The 19,743-nt window shown below is 43.3% G+C and overlaps 1 protein-coding gene across 1 annotated transcript in view; it reads right to left on the bottom strand.

Annotated features, from left to right (window-relative positions):
* The window catches only part of LOC107114733 (POU domain, class 3, transcription factor 3), a 167,381-nt gene extending 147,857 nt beyond the window's left edge, over window positions 1–19,524 (bottom strand). The window contains exon 1 of the mRNA XM_015416322.1: window positions 19,451–19,524. Coding sequence (XP_015271808.1) covers window positions 19,451–19,524 — 74 coding nt within the window. The remainder of the gene's footprint in view (window positions 1–19,450) is intronic.
* Between the last annotated feature and the right edge of the window lie 219 nt (window positions 19,525–19,743).

The following is a 19,743-nucleotide window of genomic DNA, read 5'->3' as shown; positions in this document are numbered from 1 at the left end:
TTATGGGGACTACTTCCGAAAGTAATTTGTGAGATGCGATGGGGAGGCATCCTCTGTTCAAAGGGATAATTTAACCCCTAAAAAACCCCCAAGCCCCCACCAATCCGTGGACATGCCAGAGTACCCAAGGAAGAAGTGACTGAGGCACAGCCCTTCAAAAGAGAATGGTTGAATTTCTGCCTCAAAACAAAGGGAAGGAGAAACAGTGGCATAAGTATTTTCAACCCGTGGACAGTCTTGTGTAGATTCCCCATTGCTACTGCAGCTCCCTGATACAGTGCAGTGGCAACGGGGTTTCCACATGGCAGGTTTCCCTGCATTTGTCTGCCCCAGTCCCCTGGCAGAGGCCATTCCTGACCACCACGGCTTTTCCGGGTTGTTGTTTTTTTTGAATCAGCAATTGAATATCATTATAACGATCTGTTTACAGATTTTTGAATATCATTATAATAATACTAGGAAAAAGGCCCGTTGTGGAAATAAATACAACCATCTCTAGAAAGAGGCTCTGGGCAGGTGCCCCAGCCTTGGACACTCAGTGTCAATTTGCTGTGGCTACCTCAGCAGGGTATAATGACACTGAGTCCACCATTTTCTCCAGAGGAACTGATCTCTGCTACCTAAAGAACAGTTGTAATTTTGAGTGATCTCCAGCCCTCACCTGGAGATTGGCAATGATGGTTCCCCAGAAGGGAATGGTTAGTTTGGAGGGTTGAGTCTATGGCTTTGTACCTGTCCGAGGTCCCACACCTCCTGAAACCTCACCCTCTCCAGGCTCCATCCCTCACATCTCCAAGAATTTCCCACCTGGAGTTGGCAACCCTAGCTCCTTCCCAGCCAATCATCAACCTACCTTTATTTTCCCCTCACTCTTCAGCTTTCCACCCCCCACACATCTGCAGCCTCTCCCATGCTCTGAAGCCCTGACTGCTATGTCACATTGGCTGTCATACGGGGGCCACCTCAGCAGCATATAAGGATACAGAGCCCACCATTTTCTCCAGGGGAACTGATCTCTGCCATCTGGAAAGCAGTTGTAATTCTGCAGACCTATATGTTGGAGCTGCCATGACCTATATGTTGGAACCTGCCATGAGCCTACAATGTGGGGAGGGCAGGATATAAGCCTAATAAAATAAAATAGAAATAAAATGGTTATTTGCCTTTGTAAGCCACTCCCTCTTGTTGTAGTAGACATTTTCACTGGCCAGGATTAAAAAAAACTACTCAGCCTCTCCATTTCTGAGCTAAGTCTCACTAGCTCTGGAGGCTATGTCAAGAAGACTGAAAAAAAACAAGAAATTCTATCATAGCTCCACCCATTGCTTCCCTTTTACTCATCTTATTTATAACTACTTTCAACTCTTTTTTGGGGTTTTTTTTGGAAAAAAATACCAGTAATCATACATAAGGTCATGCTGATTCGCATCCATTTCCTCCTCAGGGCTTGAGAGACCTCTGAAAAAAGGTGCTGATACCAGTGAGTACCATCACAAAAAAGCCCTGAGTACTTCCTTGTCTGAACTTCATGTTGGGCAACAGCAAGCACTTGAGTTTATAAGATTTGTATGGTGACTCCAGGAGAAATGTGGGGGTACAGTCTTTGAAAACTGGCAGTGCTGGGGCTGTGACATCACTTTCAGTTTCAGACACAGCAGCGATATAACAGTGCTGGTGATTCTCTATGAATTTCCCTAATCTCTTTGGTTTTTACCATGGAAATCTGGGCATCCCTAGAGTGTTACATGATGCTGTGACATCACTTCTGGCTAAAAAAACCAGAAGTTATGTCACTGCTGCTCCCTCCCCCCATTTTGCTCCTGCATCTTCATCGAGCAGGAAAAGGGACCCCAATGAAAGGACATTGCCTGCCATAGCAGGCATCCCAGCAGCCCTGTTTCACAGCTCTGCCAAGCTTCCTTGCTAGACCAGTACAGTCTGTCTCCTCCCAAAGATCTAGTTTCATTTTTCTGGGAGTTGCACTTTGAGCAATGTTATGTATTGGGACTGAATCATTCCTGATTGAATCACCCCAGAGACTGGCTGAGCTTGGAGCACAAGAACAATAGCCTACCAGGATTCTGAAAATAACCAATCTAGAAGTAACGTTATGTAAACAGCCTATCACTGAGAGTGGGTGTGTTTGGGTGTGGCAACTGCATGCTATTTAACAGAGCTGAGGCTCTAGAGTCTTGTCTTTCTCTTGCTGAAATCACAAATAAAGTTGAGCCTGCTCATCCATGGAACCCACTATTTAACAAGCACCCTGGTGCCCAGCAGTGCAACAATGCAGTATGTTCTTTGCCCCATATGAATCCTGACAAGCAGAATTGCCAACTCTGGCTTGGAAGACTCCTGGAGGCTGGGGGTGGGGCTAGGGAGGGAGCTCAGCAGGGCTGTGATTCCACAGAGTCTGTCCTCCACAGTTCCAAGGTCTCCTCCAGGGGAACTAGTCTCTGAAGTCTGAATATCAGCTGTAATTCCAGGAGGATTCAATGTCCCACCTTGAGGGTGGCAACCCTACAACAAGTGATCCTGAGCAGGGAAAGGAAAGAAGGGGCTCAGACCAAAGGACTTCGATGTAGAACTATGAATTTCCCAGTTTCCAGGAGCTATTCAATTTCATTGTGCCTTAGGATTCCCAAAACTGTCTTGGCAAATACCAGGAGATTTGGGGGGGTGTTTGCAGAGGACATGGGTGTCTCTGCCGGGTGATGCTCTAGGCTGCCTCCCTAGTCTCTCCTTTTCACCTCAGATCCTGGATAGTCGAGTCTACCTTGTATGGAGAGATGATCTGGTCATGGAGCTGACAAGCCAAACCTACAAAATTCCAAATCATCTGACATCTCATATTTAAAATAAAAAACAAAAGCTACTTTATCATGACACACGGGTTTAGCCTGGTCAATCTAAAATGCCTTCACTCTGCTCCTTGAAAGATATCTTTAATACACACATACGAAGCAACTATTTGTAATCAAAACGCCCCTAACAGGACAATCCTAAACAGATAAGACTGGAGTCCAGCAGCATCTTAGAGACCAACAAGATATTCAGAGTATAAGCTTCTGAGAGTCAGAGTTCCCTTGGTCCGCTTGGACGAGGGGAATATATTGACTCTCGAGCGCCTCTATCCTGAAAATCTCTTGGTCTCTAATGGGTTACCGGACTCAAATCTAGCTGTTCGACTGCAGACCAATCCCATGACCCTCGGAAAGAATACTAAACAGAGTTACACGCTTCTAAGTCCAGTGGACTCAATGTGTTTAGAAGGGGATAACATTGCTTAAGCTGATACTGTAAATTTCCTAAATAGATATGTCCTAATCCAATTATATGGGTGAAGAAGATTTCTGTACAAACCATACCTTAAGGGGAACTTCATGTGCAGATGGGTGCTATGCACACAATGCCATTGCATAATCCAGAAGCTAGAGATGTGGATAAGTCAAACTTTTTTTAAAAAAGGTATAATCATGCCAGCCAGCTGTTCAATCTCCCATACTCCGTCTTTCTCCCCAAACAGTGGATTGATATGATTTTGGCTTTTGGAAAGGTGTGTGCTCTTGGCTACCCTGTGCATGCTGTCTTAGATGGGAGCCATACTCTCTGTCGTTCAGAAAATAAGCAAGGGGTTTTTACTATCATAATTTCCATTTAAAAAATGGCATGGGTGAATGGTATCCAAAAGCTATTTGTGTTCATGTTTGTCGAAGTGATTGAAGAAAATGCTCTGGTTGGTTTTGTGTCCGTGTTTCTTATGCATCACTGTTTTTAACAGATGGTTCGTTATTATGACGCCTATTCCTTCCATAAAGGTTCTCTAAGCTGAATTCCTCCCTCCCCCTTTTCTATTCAGCATTTTTAAAGGACAGTTTTTGTACACTGAAAGTTGATAAGGGTTATTTCCAAATGCTCGGTGCCTCTGTGAAATGCTGGGGCTCTTGTGGCTTGATGATAGAGAACGTGGTCCTTTTGCTGGGCCTAAACACATTTTGATTGTAAATAGAAAGCCTTCCTTTATGAGGATGTTCAGTTCGCAGCTTGAGCAGTGTAATTTTTACACAGGTCCCAGCAATCAATAAAAAAAGCCACGGGAGGAATGATTTATCTTGTTGGTTACAGAGACTGTCACCGAGAGAAATTGTAAAAGATCAATTTACACAACCTGGTGTGAGAATGTTATTGATATAACACGGCTGATCAGTTTCTGGTTGTCTGTGGGCAGTCACTGCAAAAGGGAGCCCTGCCCTCTGATAGGGCCACTGACCAAGATCTTAATAGACTCGGTGGTCCATAAAATGGACAAGAAGCCAATGGAGGAAGAGATTGCCAAGGGCTCTTGGTATGCTAACCTGCCAGGAGCAGAATGGATTGGCTGAATGCCGATTGCTTAGTTAAGCAATGTCAGGCAACCTCCACCCCCACCCCCCCTTTCTTCCTCCCACTGTGAGAACCGTTCACTGGGAGACCTGCTGCCTTAATTACAAAGAGCCCTTTTAAATACAGGTCACAGGACTTGGCTCACTTGAAAGGAAATAAGGAAACTAGCTACCTTCCTGGAAAAAAAAATCAAACTTCCACTTCTCAAATTAGTTAAATGAAGCTTATCAACAGTTGTGAGTTGATCCTTTGACTGTCTGTTAATTGCTGTTCCTACATTAACGAAGGGCACTAATATATAATTTTTATTTTTTTAAAGTCTATACATAAGGCAATGTTTATGTTGACCCAGACAACACAGACTGGGCTGTTATTCCTATTTCTTGCAAATACTGTTGCATGAAAGAAATGGATTGACATATATTCATTTAGTCTAAAGGCAGAATTAATTTCATTTTGCTGGGTTGCCAACCTCCAGATAGTGGCTGGAGATCCCCCACTATTACAACCAATCTCCAGGTGACAGAGATCAGTTCACCTGGAGAAAACGGCTGCTCTGGAAGTTGGACTCTATGGCATTACTCCCCAAATCCCAATCTCCTCAGGCTCCACCCCCAAATCTCCAGGTATTTCCCAACCTGGAGCTGGCAACCCTAAGAAAAATACAAAATGTTATTGGTCTATAGACATTTCAAGCCCACTTGCTCAAGGTAGCCCATTGAGCCTGATCTGCTTTACCCACAAAGCTCCCCAAAGTTCCCACCTAAGTGGTCATGCGACTACCTTAAAACAGCTGTTAAAAAGTACTGGCTGGTGCTCGCACTTGGTACATGACAAAGGAACCTTTAAAATTAATAGTTTACAGATACAGAAGCTCAGCTAGATTGCTTTATTTACTAACTTTCATTTTCTTTAACATTATTGCAGAACAGAGCAACTCAGTCACAATTAAAAATCCCACAGAGGTAATTTCTGCCTTGGTTGAAGTTATTATTCTGTTTTAAAGCTAACAATATAAAGGATTCAGAGGAACATTAAAGGGAAAAAAGTAATGTTGTCATGTGTTTAACCTGTTAATTATAGTAATCTACACTACACTGTAAGTATCTTAACCTGGAATGACAGGGGGCTGAGAAAATGAACAGGCAATGGCAAAAAAAGGGGGGGGGTGAAAGATTAAAATTACATTGCCAACTGAAGTGTAACCTGAGCTCTGTGTTTCTAAGTTGTTTCATTTCCACATTTCTCCACACATCGCTATATATTAGACAGAATACTGTGTGTCCAGAGACATTTTAAAAACACCCGAAGAAACCTGACAAGTTTGTTTGAACTCTCAAACTACCTATTAAAGCAGCAAGACAACAGTTTTCATATTCCACACTGAGGTAGGTTTTAACTGCTGAAGTCAAAACAGATGCCTTTTCTTTCATTATTATACAGAAAAGGAGGGTTTACATTCATATTCTTGTGCACCAAAAAAATCTTTATTAGCTAGCTACCTGGTTGGTGCTACCAGGCTGGTGCTTCAAGGGGAGATGAGCATGCAGGTGGTACCACATACTGCTGGCTGCCAGGCTGCCCATTCAATACCCAATTCACGATGTGTGTGTTGTGGCCATCCATTCAGGGCTGATGAGGGTCTTCATCTTGTTACTTGCTCAAGTGAAGGAACAGGGAGCATTGACTACATTAACACAATAAAATTCATCTTCTGTGGCATTTGCCCACTTCTCACTTGCACACACAACCAGTCTAGGGAACAGCAAATTGGCCACCCTGGTGGAGCACATGGACCAGCAGGAGTCAGCAAACTGAAACATCCCACAGGTCTGGATTTGGGATAGCATTTATCAAGGGCAGAAGCAATGCCCCCTCCCAGCGATTCAAACTATGTACAATTATGACCCTGGAACACCTATAGTTTTCCAACCCAAGGCTTCTATGAAATGTTGGGCATGAACTGGCTGATGAACCAAAGTTCGTCATGAATTTTGGCCTGTCTGGGGTTCATGAACCAGATGAACTACCGGGATGAACTACCACACATTTTGGTGCAATTCATGGTGGTTTGTGACAATTCATGAAGAGCAAAAAGCAGGGGTTTAATATGCTTTCTGCTCTTCATGAGAAATAGCTGAGTGGCTCGGAGCTTCCCGCTGCTCAGCTGTTTGCTTTAAATGGCTCAGAGCCATTTAAACTCTGCTTGCAGGTCCTCGTGGCTTTTCACAGGAGCAGAAAGCAGGGTTTAAATAGCTCCCAGGCATTTAAACCCTGCTTTTGGCTTTCCACAGCTTTTAGATCACTGCAGCCTGGACAAAGCAGGGGGACTCCCTTCCTGGAGATCTCCCCCCGTGCTGGTTCGGGCTCACTGCGACCAGCAGGGAGGTGGAAGGGAAGCCCCTTCCTGGAAGATCTCTCCCCCCCCTTTTCTGCTGGCTGGAGCTCACTGTGCCAAGCAGAAAAGTGGAAGTCCATTCCCAGGAGATCTCACCCCCCCTTTCTGCTGGCCGGGGTTTGCTGCAGCCAGCAGACAGGTGGAAGGAATGTCCCTTCCTGGGAGATCCCCCCTTTCTGCTGGCTGCTGGGTTTTTTTGGCCTGTCTTCTGCAGTTCTTTAAAGGGACTGCAGAAGGCAGCCTGAAACAGCTACACAGAGGGGAGAAATCTGGGGGAGGAGAAGTCCTGGGGAGCAGTGTTCACAGGCATATAGCAGCAAAATAAGACTTCCCTCTTAGTGTTAGGAAATAACACTTCTCTCCTAGTGTCAGGAAATAAATTTTATCCTTTTTCATGGCTGTGGGAAGTTGAAGAAGGGGAAAGGTAAAGAGAATATAACTTCTTCAGTAACTCAGTTATTGAATAGAATAAAGGTAATGAGCTGGAGCAATATAACAATTGCACAAAGAAGCAGGATATACACACTTGCTTGAGAGTGCATTTATTTGTATATGGAAAGACTGGCTTCTGATTCAACATGCATAGGATTGTGCTATTATTTGTAACGAGAGACCTTCTGCATATGCTCTCAATCCTATTGTTACCAGAGTATCCAAAAAGAAAAGCATATTGAAAGGAAAAGTATTGAAATCCTCCAAGGTCTCTTTTCTTGAAACCAGCTACCCTTAATCCAGTTTGGGCAGGTAGTACAGTAGTTAATGTGTTTGGCTCTTAATGTGTTTGGCTTCTACATGTGACCAAAGAACTCCTTGCTTTGTGTTACTTTATAATGTGGACAATGAGTTCTTGAACAAGGGATTTGAGTTTCAGATCAAACTGGCAGTATTCCTATCTTTCATCATCTCAGATCTTAACCTTCTAACTAGTATGTTGAGTGGTGGGTTTGTGGCAGGACGTCTCTCCTGCATTAGGTATGCCTACTGTCATTGTAAGCACACTGGCAAAAGGAGAGCCGGTGTGAAGCTGATACCTGCATAAGGCTCAGGGACCCCCTTTTGTACTATTGGAGAAGTGCTTCTGGAATGCCTTCTCGATGCAGTTGTCACCTTCTGAGATGTTGAAGGAAGCATGATGGGGACAAAACCAGAATTAATTATTGTTGATTCTGGCTCCACCTACCATTGACCACTGTGCTCCCCACTCTACAAGCCCAGTCCTGCCACTGCTACTAGCTCTCTTCTAAACTGCCTTTGAGTCTCCAAAAAAACCCCCAAACTGAATCCGTTGGGTCTCTGAATGTTATGATTCTGTGGCCACCAGAATCATACCCATGGTGAGAACACATTGCAGTTCCAAACCTGTTTTAATGCAGTCCAAAACCCTCTCTACAAGTGACATTGGCTGATATCTGGGATGAAAAGGAGAGGGATGATGGTGGAAATACTTCCTTCTCGTTCCTCGAGGATTTCCTCATCACATTCAGGTAAATAATCATTTACTAAGAAAGGCTTCAGATCAAGCAGCTTCATAAATAAGCCAGAATTACCAGAGTGGAACTTAAAAATCCTTGTAAAAATGGCCTTTCCTGCTTCTGGTAAATTAATCAAATCCAGGCAGGAACAGTAACCATATTTCACCTGCAAGGACAAACCACTTCCCAAAATTCAGTCCTGCTTTTCTACCCTATGAGTCCAAATCAAGACTATATAAAGATTATATTTATGTTACTAAAATTACCCTTTTTTTACATAGCTTAATATTCAGAAGTGTAAACAATTAGAGGGAGGAAGAGAGAAAACAGGCTTGAACATCTGTGGGAGATGGCGAGTCAGGAAAAAACAACATTTCATAGTATTTGTAGGTCCAGACCAAGCCAAAGATTTCTTTCCCTTCTGCTCCTGTTGCTGAATTTAAACAGATAGTGAAAATAAGGTGTGCCTTATTTAGCAACAAGCAGATATGTAAAGGGACAGAGGGCATCAGTTGCAAAAGGACATGATATTATGTGCAAATAGGATTGCCAGCTTCCAGGTGGTAGCCCTTTGTTGGGCATCATTGGGACAGCTGCCTAGACATGGGCTGCCAACCTCAAGGTAGTGGCTGGAGATCTCCTGGGATTACAACTTATCTCCAGGTGACAAATATCAGTGACCCTGGAGGAAATGGCAGCTTTTGAGAGCGGCCTCTATGATCCCTCCCCTCCTCAAACCCCACCCTCCCTAGACTCTAACCCTGAAATCTACAGGAATTTCCCAGTCCGGAACTGGCAGCCCTACATGCAAGCCACGCAGGTAGCATATCTATTAGCTGGAATGGAATAAATAGTGCAAAATTTAGCTAGTGTAGGAAGCTGTGGCAGACTCCATCCACTTCCCTCCCTCAGAGTGGAGTTTGCTGAATTGTCAAATGGAGGATTCGCGAGATTCCTCTGCTGTGGAATTTGCCCTGAAGAAGAGCAGAAACGGGTTTTCGAGCCGTCCCACTGGCACGGAGCCGTGGATGTACTATTAATAGAAGTGGAGAACGAATGTGTCTTTGACTGACATTTACAACATAAAAAGGAGGGATTGTCACATAACTTTGAATGGACGAAGACATTGACAATTGCAAGTTCAGAATGACTATATGAACTGGTATTTGACCTAAGCGCTTTATTCAATATAGAAAAATTACATGAACTGTAAAATTCTTTGCCATCTATTATTGTTAAAGATCTTTCTAAGGTCTAGGATGGTAATTGAAGAGATTGCATAGAAATTTATATAAGTTCTTAGTAACCATATCGCGGTTGTTTGTATTGGTTCATCAGAATACTAACCATGGCTGACCCCACTTAGGTTCTGAGCTCTGACAAGTTTGGGCTAGTCTGGGCTAAGCCAGTTAATAATTGGATGTAAAATATACATTCAAGTGGCCCTGCTTGTGTGGTTCTGGTATTCATGTGCTTGTCATTAGGGAGGGGTGGCACAGGGGATTTTCCTCCTGCTTAACTATAACATCTGAACTGCCAAGCTTTGGCAGTCCTAGCCCCGTGCTGGTGTGAGCAACCAAGCCTTGTCCTAGCTCATCGTCTACCCAGCGATTCGAAAGCTTCGGCAAGTAGATAAATTGGGGACCACCCGTAAGGGGGTGGGCACACCACATCCTTTGGGAAGGTGTTAGCTGCCGAGTGTGACTTCTGAGGCGCGGCAAGATTGAAAGATGAAAGAGCTGTTTCGGCTTCCCTGCAGTGGAGCGAGTCGACCAGGCGGTGGCAGCGTGGCAGCACGACATCAAGAAGCTCTGACGTCATCAGCCAGCCGACAAGAATACATGCCGTCAGAACACGATTGATCCAGCCCGCAGATGAAGCCCCGGCTAGCTGCAATGTGTGTGTAATTAAAAATGGTGTATGTTGTCTTCTCTATCCCCCACGAATATTGTTAGTCCAATTGTCAAAGAGTAACTGTAAATCGCTCTGAGCCCACAGGTGTGTGGGAAAGAGCGATCAATAAATCGAAAGTGTTATTGTTATTGTTATTGTTAATGTGAAGTGGCCCTCAAAGTGGGTGATGGGCCACAATAGAAGCAGGTGCCTAATCCCACTGGACTGTTAAACAAGCATTTTTATTCACTGTGCTGCTATCCATGCTCTTCCACCCACTCTTTGTAAAAAAAAAAGAGAGAGAGGGAAGGGATCCATGTGGAAAACATCACAGTCCTTCTATGGTTTAGATGACTTGCAATTCCAAAAACCTTTCCACACAGAATCACCTTCATAGCTCTAAATAATGAAATGGCAGACTCAAAGCCCCACCTGACTTTCCTCAACTGACCAATTGCCCTGTAGCAGGAGTCTGGGTGCTGGAGGAGACTGGCCAGAGTCGTCATCATCATCATCGTCATCATCATCTTCTTCTTCATCGTCATCATCATCTTCTTCTTCATCGTCATCATCGTCTTCTTCTTCTTCTTCATCATCATCATCGTCATCGTGGTAATGGCTACAGATGGAGCTGAAGGGTCTCATGGCAGCCTCTAAATGTCAGTACATGTTGAGTTTGCTGATGACCTGCTGTAGTGAAAGCACTGAATCATCAAGGGAAGGCTATCTGTTGCCAAGACGCTACCTTCTAGGTTGGTAGGCATCAGCTTGCAAACATTAGCTGCTTTCTACACTAATCTCAGTGATATTAGGTATAGTGGGGCTGTGTCAGTGCTGGTGTGTCCCCATTGACTTAAGGTATACTTGTGTATATGGACAATTTGCATCATTATTCTTCAAAAACAGGAAATGGAAAGATTGCTCCAGGGCTTTTTTTCTGGGGGAACATGGCAGAACAGAGCTCCGGAACCTCTTCGACAAAATTATTTTTAACATGTTTAAAAGTTCATGAGTTTTCAGTATACAGATTGAAAACTTCATTTCCCTCTTGAGAGTTCTGGCACCTCTTTTTTTTTTAAAAGCCCTAGTTGTCTGTGCAAACAGGCATATTATGTTGCATGTGCGAGAGGAGCATGAGAGATTTTTCAGAAGAAATGTTTAGTCAAATGTGTGGATCAGGCCTCATCTCTTTTTTTTTTTTTAAGCCCCCGGAGGGGATTTTTTATTTTTTTAATACTACAAAAACTACTAAGAAAAAATAGGGAAAGGGTAACTACAACTAGGGAAAAAGAAAAGCAACCTGCACTACACTAAAAACCCAAGGTTAGGAGATCATTCCCTGTTAAGCTACCGTTAGTAATCAAAAACCAGTCTTCCTCCATCTTCAAAGGGATAAAACCACCACTCTTGAGCCTCTCCCTCTCTGGTCTCGCCCTCGGGGCCCAGTGGCATCTCAAAAGTTTCTTGATTGTGAAGGCAAATTCAAGCTCTTTTCTCTCAGCAGGATTTAAGGTGACACTTTCTGAGAACGCTTGCAAGGAAGGAGTTAAGTCCTTGTAAATCTTTCCTGTTTCTCTTGTACTTTTTCTCCTTTTCTTGTTGAAATCGCTGTTTAATTTAGTGTCCATCTCTTTCGCTTTAAAATCCCTCAGTTCCATTTGTTCTGCTATCATTGCCAACTGGAGCTGCTGGGACACAAATTGTTGATTTATCTTGGCAAGCTGATGGTTAATACCAACAAGTTGCTCCAGAATCGGCTTGGTGGCTTCCGCTATAAGTGCAATAACGTCTACTTCCCTTCTTCTCGGAGTTGTTTTCGCCAACTTTTTTGGAGTGTCCTCCTTTTAATGCTTTATTTTCAATATAAAATCGCTTTCTCCCTGGCTCTGAAAATCGCTTTAAGCTGTTTAATCGCTTAGATGTTCATGGAAATCTCCCACAACAGGCCTGTATGCTTAAAAATAAAGTCTTTCAGAAATGTCCATTTACAGCTGTCTCTCTCTCTCTCCCCTCCTCTGCTTTTATAAATGCGTCAGAGAGACATCCCTCTCTCAGAACGATTCAATCGCTTAAGAGGTTTCAGGGGGGGATTTCGCTTCAAAGTATCCGTTTACAATAGTTTCTCTCTCTCCCCCCTCCGCTTATGTAAATGCATCTGAGAGGCGTGCCTCTCTCAGCACAATTCTGATTGCTCAAAAAGTTTTTCCTTTGGGGGGGACTTTCTCTTCTGAAGACAATTCGCTCATTTTAACTCACAGTTCGCTCCTTAACTCACAGTTCATTGTTGGTCTTTATCTTGACCACGTTCTTGATCGCTCCTCCACTAGATCTTCTGCGCTTGACCGGATCAACACAGCTTATGGCCTCGCTGAGAGGACGCAGTCAGCGGGAGGGACCATCAGGGCGGAGGGGAGCCTCCATCTCCCTGCAGGTAGCAGGAAAAGAGGCTCACCCTCAAAAGCCCTATGGCTTGAGAGGTCCCCCCGAACCCCCATGGAGGTGCCGATCCAGCAGCACCTTCCCCCCCCTCGCTGCTGTATGGCATGCCTTCCCAGAGAGCTGGGAAAGGCATCCGCCATTGCTGTGCCATAGACCCCGCCTCGATCAGGCCTCATCTTTGAGTGATTTCCTTTCTTTCAATATCTGAAATTGAAGTCAAAGGGAACATTGCATCTATTTAGGGACAGCCGGTATGTGCCTGTGCTCTGTCTGATGCTCATGGTATCTGTTCTTCATATCAGAAGGAATAGGTGAGCAAAGAGGGCTTCCCTTTATAGCACTGACACCCCCAGCAGATCATAGAAGTGTTGGTGATATGGGGCTACACAGTGGCAAATTCTGTACACAAAGGAAAGTTTCTGACCATTTGTTTCCAACCATATGTTAGCTGTAGTAAAGGCTTAACTATACAAATGAAGTGTCAAAGAGAATTTCTAGACTAAGCCATACATTGTGGGGAAATGAGCTATTATTAACTTTTCTGAAATCTGAACAAAGTGCAAAGTGCAATTTACATGTCATTAATTTGTTGCATTAAGGTGTTGTACAACACCTATTTTTATAATAAGTAACTATTAGCAAGATATAGTCTTGCTAAGACAAATAGGAATTCTCTGTTATTCTATGCAAGGGGTATGCATTTTTCAACCAGGTTAGATGTCCTGGGAGATTGAGGCATAATGGAATGTATTCTACCACACTTCTCAGCTAGCATCAGTGTGTTTTTGAAGAGCCTCTTATTTCAGAGAAAGGCTTCTGGTGCTGGAGGAGTATGCTGCCATTAGATGAACCTAAATTCCTCTCCATATTTAAATACATCTACTTCTACAAGACCAATATGTGCATATATAATCAATTGGGTGACTGGTGTATATTTAAGTTATCTTTACGGTTTTGATACATTTTTCTGGTATATTTGTTTGCCGGGAGTGGGGTATGACTCAAAGGTTTCCAGGAATCTGTCTTAATCGGAATCACAGAAAGAATGTTTGACCTTGGATGTGGGGTACAGAGTAACAGAGCATATAAGGTGCTGGAAACATCAGGCAGCTTCCTTCCCTTGGGACCTTTGATCTCTTCCAAAATAGAAGGAATTTTCTGGTAGCCATAGCTTCCAGGAAACACGCAACATACCCACCATAGAATCTTGGGCCCAAATATTTAAGAAATCTTAGAGGAATGCTGTCATTGCCCAGTGCTTTGGGCTGGCTTTGATCTGAGCGATTACCAAATTCTGCCAAGGATTTGATGAAAAAGGCCTTCATATGTGGGATTCCTTGAGGGTTGTTTTGATTGCTCTCAACTGGCGTGCCTGTGTTCATCTTTGATTTATTACATGGAAAGTCAGCCGCACAGTCTTATTAAGGACTGATTCAGATGCTCTTTTAACAGCTTTTGCCTGCCTCTGCTGGCACATCCTGGAGCTCCAAAGAGAAAATTTTTGAAGGCTCCAAAGCAACAATGTCTAAACCAGGACAGTCCATAGGCACATGCTTCTGTGTGAGCTGCTCTGTCCCAAGTATTTTAAAAAAGCCCCCTGCGTCTAGCCCTGAAACATTTCCATTTACGGCTTTAATAGTAGATTTTGTGAAGTGCTCCTAAAGAAGATCTCATTTCTGAGATACAACAACTGACACAGGTCTTTGTCTTTTTGTCCATCTTGAAAGAAGACCCCTCACCTTTGACAACATGGTTCTGTGTCATATAGAGGCCAGGATCTGAAGGGCAATCTCCAGACATGCTTAAAAATGTAAAGTCGTCAGTGCAACTTCTCTCCTTTATTTCTTTGAACAGCAACCCCCCCACCCCATTTCACAATCTGTTTTTGAGTCTCCGTAGTTTCAAAAACATTTGCCATAAAGCTGGGCATTTGCTCGAGAAACAGAAACTCAGGTCCTCTTAGGGATGCCTAAGGGATTGCATGGTTCTTTGGCTCCCAATGAATAATTATTAAAATAAACACCGAGACTTCCAAGCATGATGAAATTGATCACAAGGTCTAAAATACTTACATACTTGGGGTGTTCAGAAACCTTCTGACACTTGCAGGTGAACACTTCTAGGAAGAAATAGAATGAAATTGTACACTGTCAGATTCTGAATATAGAAGATTAACCATCTCCAGTGGAGGTTACTTGCCTCCTGAAGTTCCATGGGTGACGCCTAGAATTATGTTCCAGATATGTGGCACAGTGTGAAGAAATATGCTGAACTGTTTTTATACAGTTGTGTCAATAATATGCATTAAGGTATTTTTAAATAATATATTTAATCTTAGTGAGGGTAGTTTTTTAAGTGTGATGATTATTACAATATTCTAATTTTTAAAAAAATAATTTGTGAGCTGCCTTGGAAAGGAGATTCTGGTTGGGGCATGACATAAAGTTTCAAAATCAATTGATCAATCAGTAAAAAAAGAATTAAAAAAATACTGGTCCCAATGAATAATGGTCCAAGGAATAACAGCGGGCACTGCTGTTATTTAACATCTACATGTGCCACCCTTCCTGGCTGGTGCAGAGTTTTGGGCTGGGATGTCACCAGTACACTGATGACACCCAGCTGTATCTGTTGATGGGTGGCTGGCCAGATACCACGCCTGTGAATTTGGCTGTGGGTTTGGAGGCTGTGGTGAGATGGTTAAAACAGAGTTGGTTGAGACTGAATCCTGATAAGATGGAAGTTCTGTGGCTGGCTAGGGCAGTACATGGGTTTGGGGGGCTGACTCACAGCTTTTGGTGGCGTTCCCTTATTATTGGCACCAACTGTCAAGAGCCTGGGTATGATTCTGGACACCTCTTTGTCAGCGGAGGCCCAGATCACAAATGTTGCCAGACTGGCGTTTTACCAGCTGCACCAAGTCAGACAACTAGCCACTTACCTGTCTTGCCCTGACCTAGCTACAGTAATCCATGCAACAGTCACCTCCAGACTGGACTACTGTAACTCACTCTACATAGGGCTGCCCTTGTGGCTGACCCAGAAACTCCAGCTGATCCAGAACATAGCCGCGCGGGTCCTTACTGGGACCCCTGTATGGCACATATCCAACCTGTGCTGTGTAAGCTGCACTGGCTTCCAGTGAAGTATCAGATTGGGTTCAAGGTTCTGGTGTTAACCTTTAAAGCCCTTAATGGCCTGGGTCACATGTACCTTCAGGGCAGCCTCTCCTGGTATACCCCCAGAAGAGCCTTACACTCAGGAGATAGGAACTTCATTGTGGTTCCCACCCCGAGAGACATCTGGCTGCCCTCAACTAGGGCTAGGGCTCTCTGCCAAATAACATCAGTGCCCCGTGGGACTTGTTGCCATTCCACAGGGCATGTAAGGCAAAGATGTTCCATGGCATTTGGTTGAGGACAGCGACAGTCCTCCATCTAGTCTGGCACTCCTCTACTTCTTTCCCTGCCCCCTCCACTATGAGGCAATGATACTTCAGGCATTATCACCATCAGATTGGCTTAGGCTATTGCAGATTGTGTTTTAAGAATTTTATAAGTCTGAAACATTTTAAGATTTGCAAAGCCATTATCACTGTTGTGCGCCTCCTTGAGTCCTGTTTCTCCGGGGAGGGTGGCCTAAAAGTAGAATTTAATGAATAATAAATAAATAAATAATTTCAGCTCCCTCAAAAATCTTTAGAGCTTCTATTACAATTCCTTTCAAGAATGTTAAACCTTCAGCTCATCTCACAACAAATCCTTAGGCTTATTTCTATATTCTGACATCTGTAAAGTGAATGAAAAAAAGCTAAAAAAATCCTGATTTAAAATGGCTTCCGCCCTTTTCTATACTTCATCAGCAACATTCACATAGCACATGTGATACTCCCCAGACTAGAAAGAGTTTCTAGTGTCACTTGTAAAAATACCCACATCCCATCCAGTGCCCATCTTCTTGATGTATACATGGTTCATTTTTTTTAAAAAAATGGTATCAAGTAGGAAGAATAAGAAATCTAATTGAAATAAGACTTATGGCATGAGCGGTCCAAAATTTGTAGTATATATGGATCAGTAGGGCTCCTGTTAACACCAGTGTCCTTGACTGTCCAACTCAAGGTACGTGTTCTTTCAACAGACTAATCAATGCATCTATTTGCATGCGTATTTCTTATGAACACACACACACACACACGAGAGAGAGAGAGAGAGAGAGAGAGAGAGAGAGAGAGAGAGAGAGAGGGTTTTGTTTGCAGCTGCTGCCCTAAACATTTTGGATTTGAGGAACACGATTCAGTGATAAAATCACCAAAAACACTCCTTCTATTTTTAAAATTAATTTCATGTTTACAAGTCTTGAGTAGCATAAGTTTTTAAAAAGCCTCACTATTATGGCCTCTATTCCAGAAAATAGCACAACACGAGAATATAAAGTTATTTTATAGAAAAAGAAAAAAAAGGGAAGATGAAAAGGGGGTTAGAGAGGACTAGAGCGAGAAGTCTGTCTTTCAGTTTCAATAGGTCTTGATGTTTAAAATCTCTGAAGTTTTCTTATGTGTTAAAAATGAAAAGCTACAAATTTATCTTTTGCCATTTCCCCAAGGGAAGCTGACCCAAATCCTCTAGCAGCGCTTGAAAAGGTTTTCCTAGCTTTATCAAATGGCCCCAACAGAGCCCAGCTTAAAATTAAAAGCTTCCCCTACCAGAGGGAATATATGTGACTTTAATAACTGAAATGTGTTTTTACTTTCTATTACAGGGGTCAAAAGGTTTCTAAACAAACCAAATTTATCAATTATTTAGAGCTGATTTCTTCTGAAGTGGTATTTCTCAGATATTATTTGGTGGAGAAATTCAATGTTCTAAGGCCAGCAGCAGCATTTTATTCATAACAAATTTCTCTGAAACTGAATTTGCTGGGGCAACTTAATTTTCTACTATCGTGTTTGCACTGCAGAAATATCAACTGAAGTGTTAGAGGGCCTAACGAGTGGGGCTTTTCAAAGAGAAATTCCATATAAGCATGCTTATTCAGCACCACCCTGGTTTGCCATTTATTGCTTAAAAAATGAGGCAGTCGATTTGGAGCAGAATTTCTTTAGAAGCAGCAATATTCCTGGGGAAAACACACCCACCCACACTCACACACATATACAACCACCATAAAAGTCGGGAAACAATATCTTAAACCACATTGTCACTCAATCAGGAGAAGAAAATCAGATCAGTGTCAGAAGTTTTGTTAAGGATATTTGGAACTCATATCTCACGTGACTGTCTCAATGCCAGGGCTTTCCCTCAAGAACTCCATACAACATTTCATTTAGTGGAAGGAATAAAATCAACGCAAATGTAGAAAGTGCCCCCTGCTTTTTTATTTCTCACCGAGTCCACAGACCGTGTAAATACTGTGTTTATTATATAGCAAAACACACATTGGGTTGCTGCCTAAAGACTGCCATTTGGTGCTGGCAGAAGATGTTGTAGAACAGTTCATAAATTCATGGGAAGCCCTGTTAAATGAAACCAACCATCCAGGAGCTGACATTCTGCCATCGTTCAAAACCTGTTTTTCCAGCAGCACAAACCGTGAGTTTATTTGTGCAAGAAAATATGAAGTAGAAATGCAATCAAGGTGTTAGGTAGTGCAATTAATTATTTTAAGGGAACATAATTTGTCCACAGAACACCCCCAAAATGAATAAATGCCCCTTACTTAAATATCATTTTATATTCACCCTTCTGTATAAAAGCTGCTAAGTACTGGTATGATACATATAAAATATCATGAATAACTCTCTAGAGGAATACAAAATAGGCTCATATTGTTTCCATCCACAGTACAGATATTCCTTTCAAAATCTATTTATTACGCAATAAAATAATATGGAGTATCATCAAAAATTCACCACAGGCAAACACCACAGTACCCCATGTAAAAATTCTCTCTAGGCTTCCCACATAACATCTAGGCCCAAACTGAGCATCATATGAAAACAAATCACATGAACTGCTGTTAGCACATATCAGCACATATCAGATAATTATGGTTATGTGCACTACAGTCCCCCAATCTATACATTTGTATCTTATTCTTCCTCCATGGACCTCAGGGCTATGTATGAATTCTACCCATTTATAATTATCATGTGAGGTAGATTAGGTGGTGGGAGAAGCTGACTGGCCCATTTCCCCTCCCTTTCAGTAAAAGAGCTGAGAAATGTTTAGCGACAGTTCCGCAAGATTCCACGATGACTGCCCCTCTCAGAACTTGGTATTCAAAAGTTCTTCTTTTTCAGCAGCCCTGGTTGCTGGAGTATGCTCGGAGGATTATTTTTTTTAGATGGAAAGTCTGTGTTGTAGAATGATAGTGTAATGTACTCATCCCAGACCGCGTGTGAGGCAAGGGCTCCACGCGGTCATCTGAAGCCGTTGAGCTTCACTCACAATGACAATGGACCCTGTGGATCCTAGACCGCACCAATAGGGGGGCTAGGCTCCTGGACTAGAGCCTATGGAACTCTCGGCCACTGTAAATAGCCAATACAGGGAGTGGGTGTGTGTTTAAGGTGTGTGTGTTTCCTTGCACATATAAGCCGGCCTGCGAGCCGAGTAAATTGTCTTGTTCTGCAGTAATAAAAGTAGGTGAGTTGAAATCACTCGTCCATCTCCGTACTTTTCACTGGCGAGGAGGCTGGGATCCATCCTCCCCTGAACTGAGACCACGAACCGAGCATCGCATTGAGTCTCCGTGCCGAGATCACCGCATGCCGCTTCACCTCGTGCTGCATCTCCGGTTGCCACTCATTGCACCGCTCCCAGCACCGAGCATCGCACCGCTGACCCCAAGAGCAGCACCGTACTGTTCCTTGCCACCAATCACTGCCACCAGTCCCGAGCATCTCTCCCACATGGAATCGTAAGATGGCTGCCGCATCCGAGAGCCTCTCTGCTTTCGACATCTCCCAACCATCGCAATGGGAAACCTGGCTGGAGACCCTTGAGAGCCACTTCACCATCCATGATGTCACCGATCCGGGTAAGAAGAAGATGTACCACCTCCGGCACTGTGGTATGGAGGCTCATCTTCTACTGAAGGACCTGATAGTGCCCCAGCTGACCAAAGATGAGTCATACACCACTTTGGTCAAGGCGC

This window comes from Gekko japonicus, unplaced genomic scaffold (genome assembly GCF_001447785.1).
Source record: "Gekko japonicus isolate JY-2015 unplaced genomic scaffold, Gekko_japonicus_V1.1 scaffold758, whole genome shotgun sequence".
Taxonomy (NCBI): Eukaryota; Metazoa; Chordata; class Lepidosauria; order Squamata; family Gekkonidae; genus Gekko; species Gekko japonicus.
The sequence above is the reverse complement of the archived record's forward strand: the minus strand, read 5'-3'. Positions and strand labels throughout refer to the sequence as shown.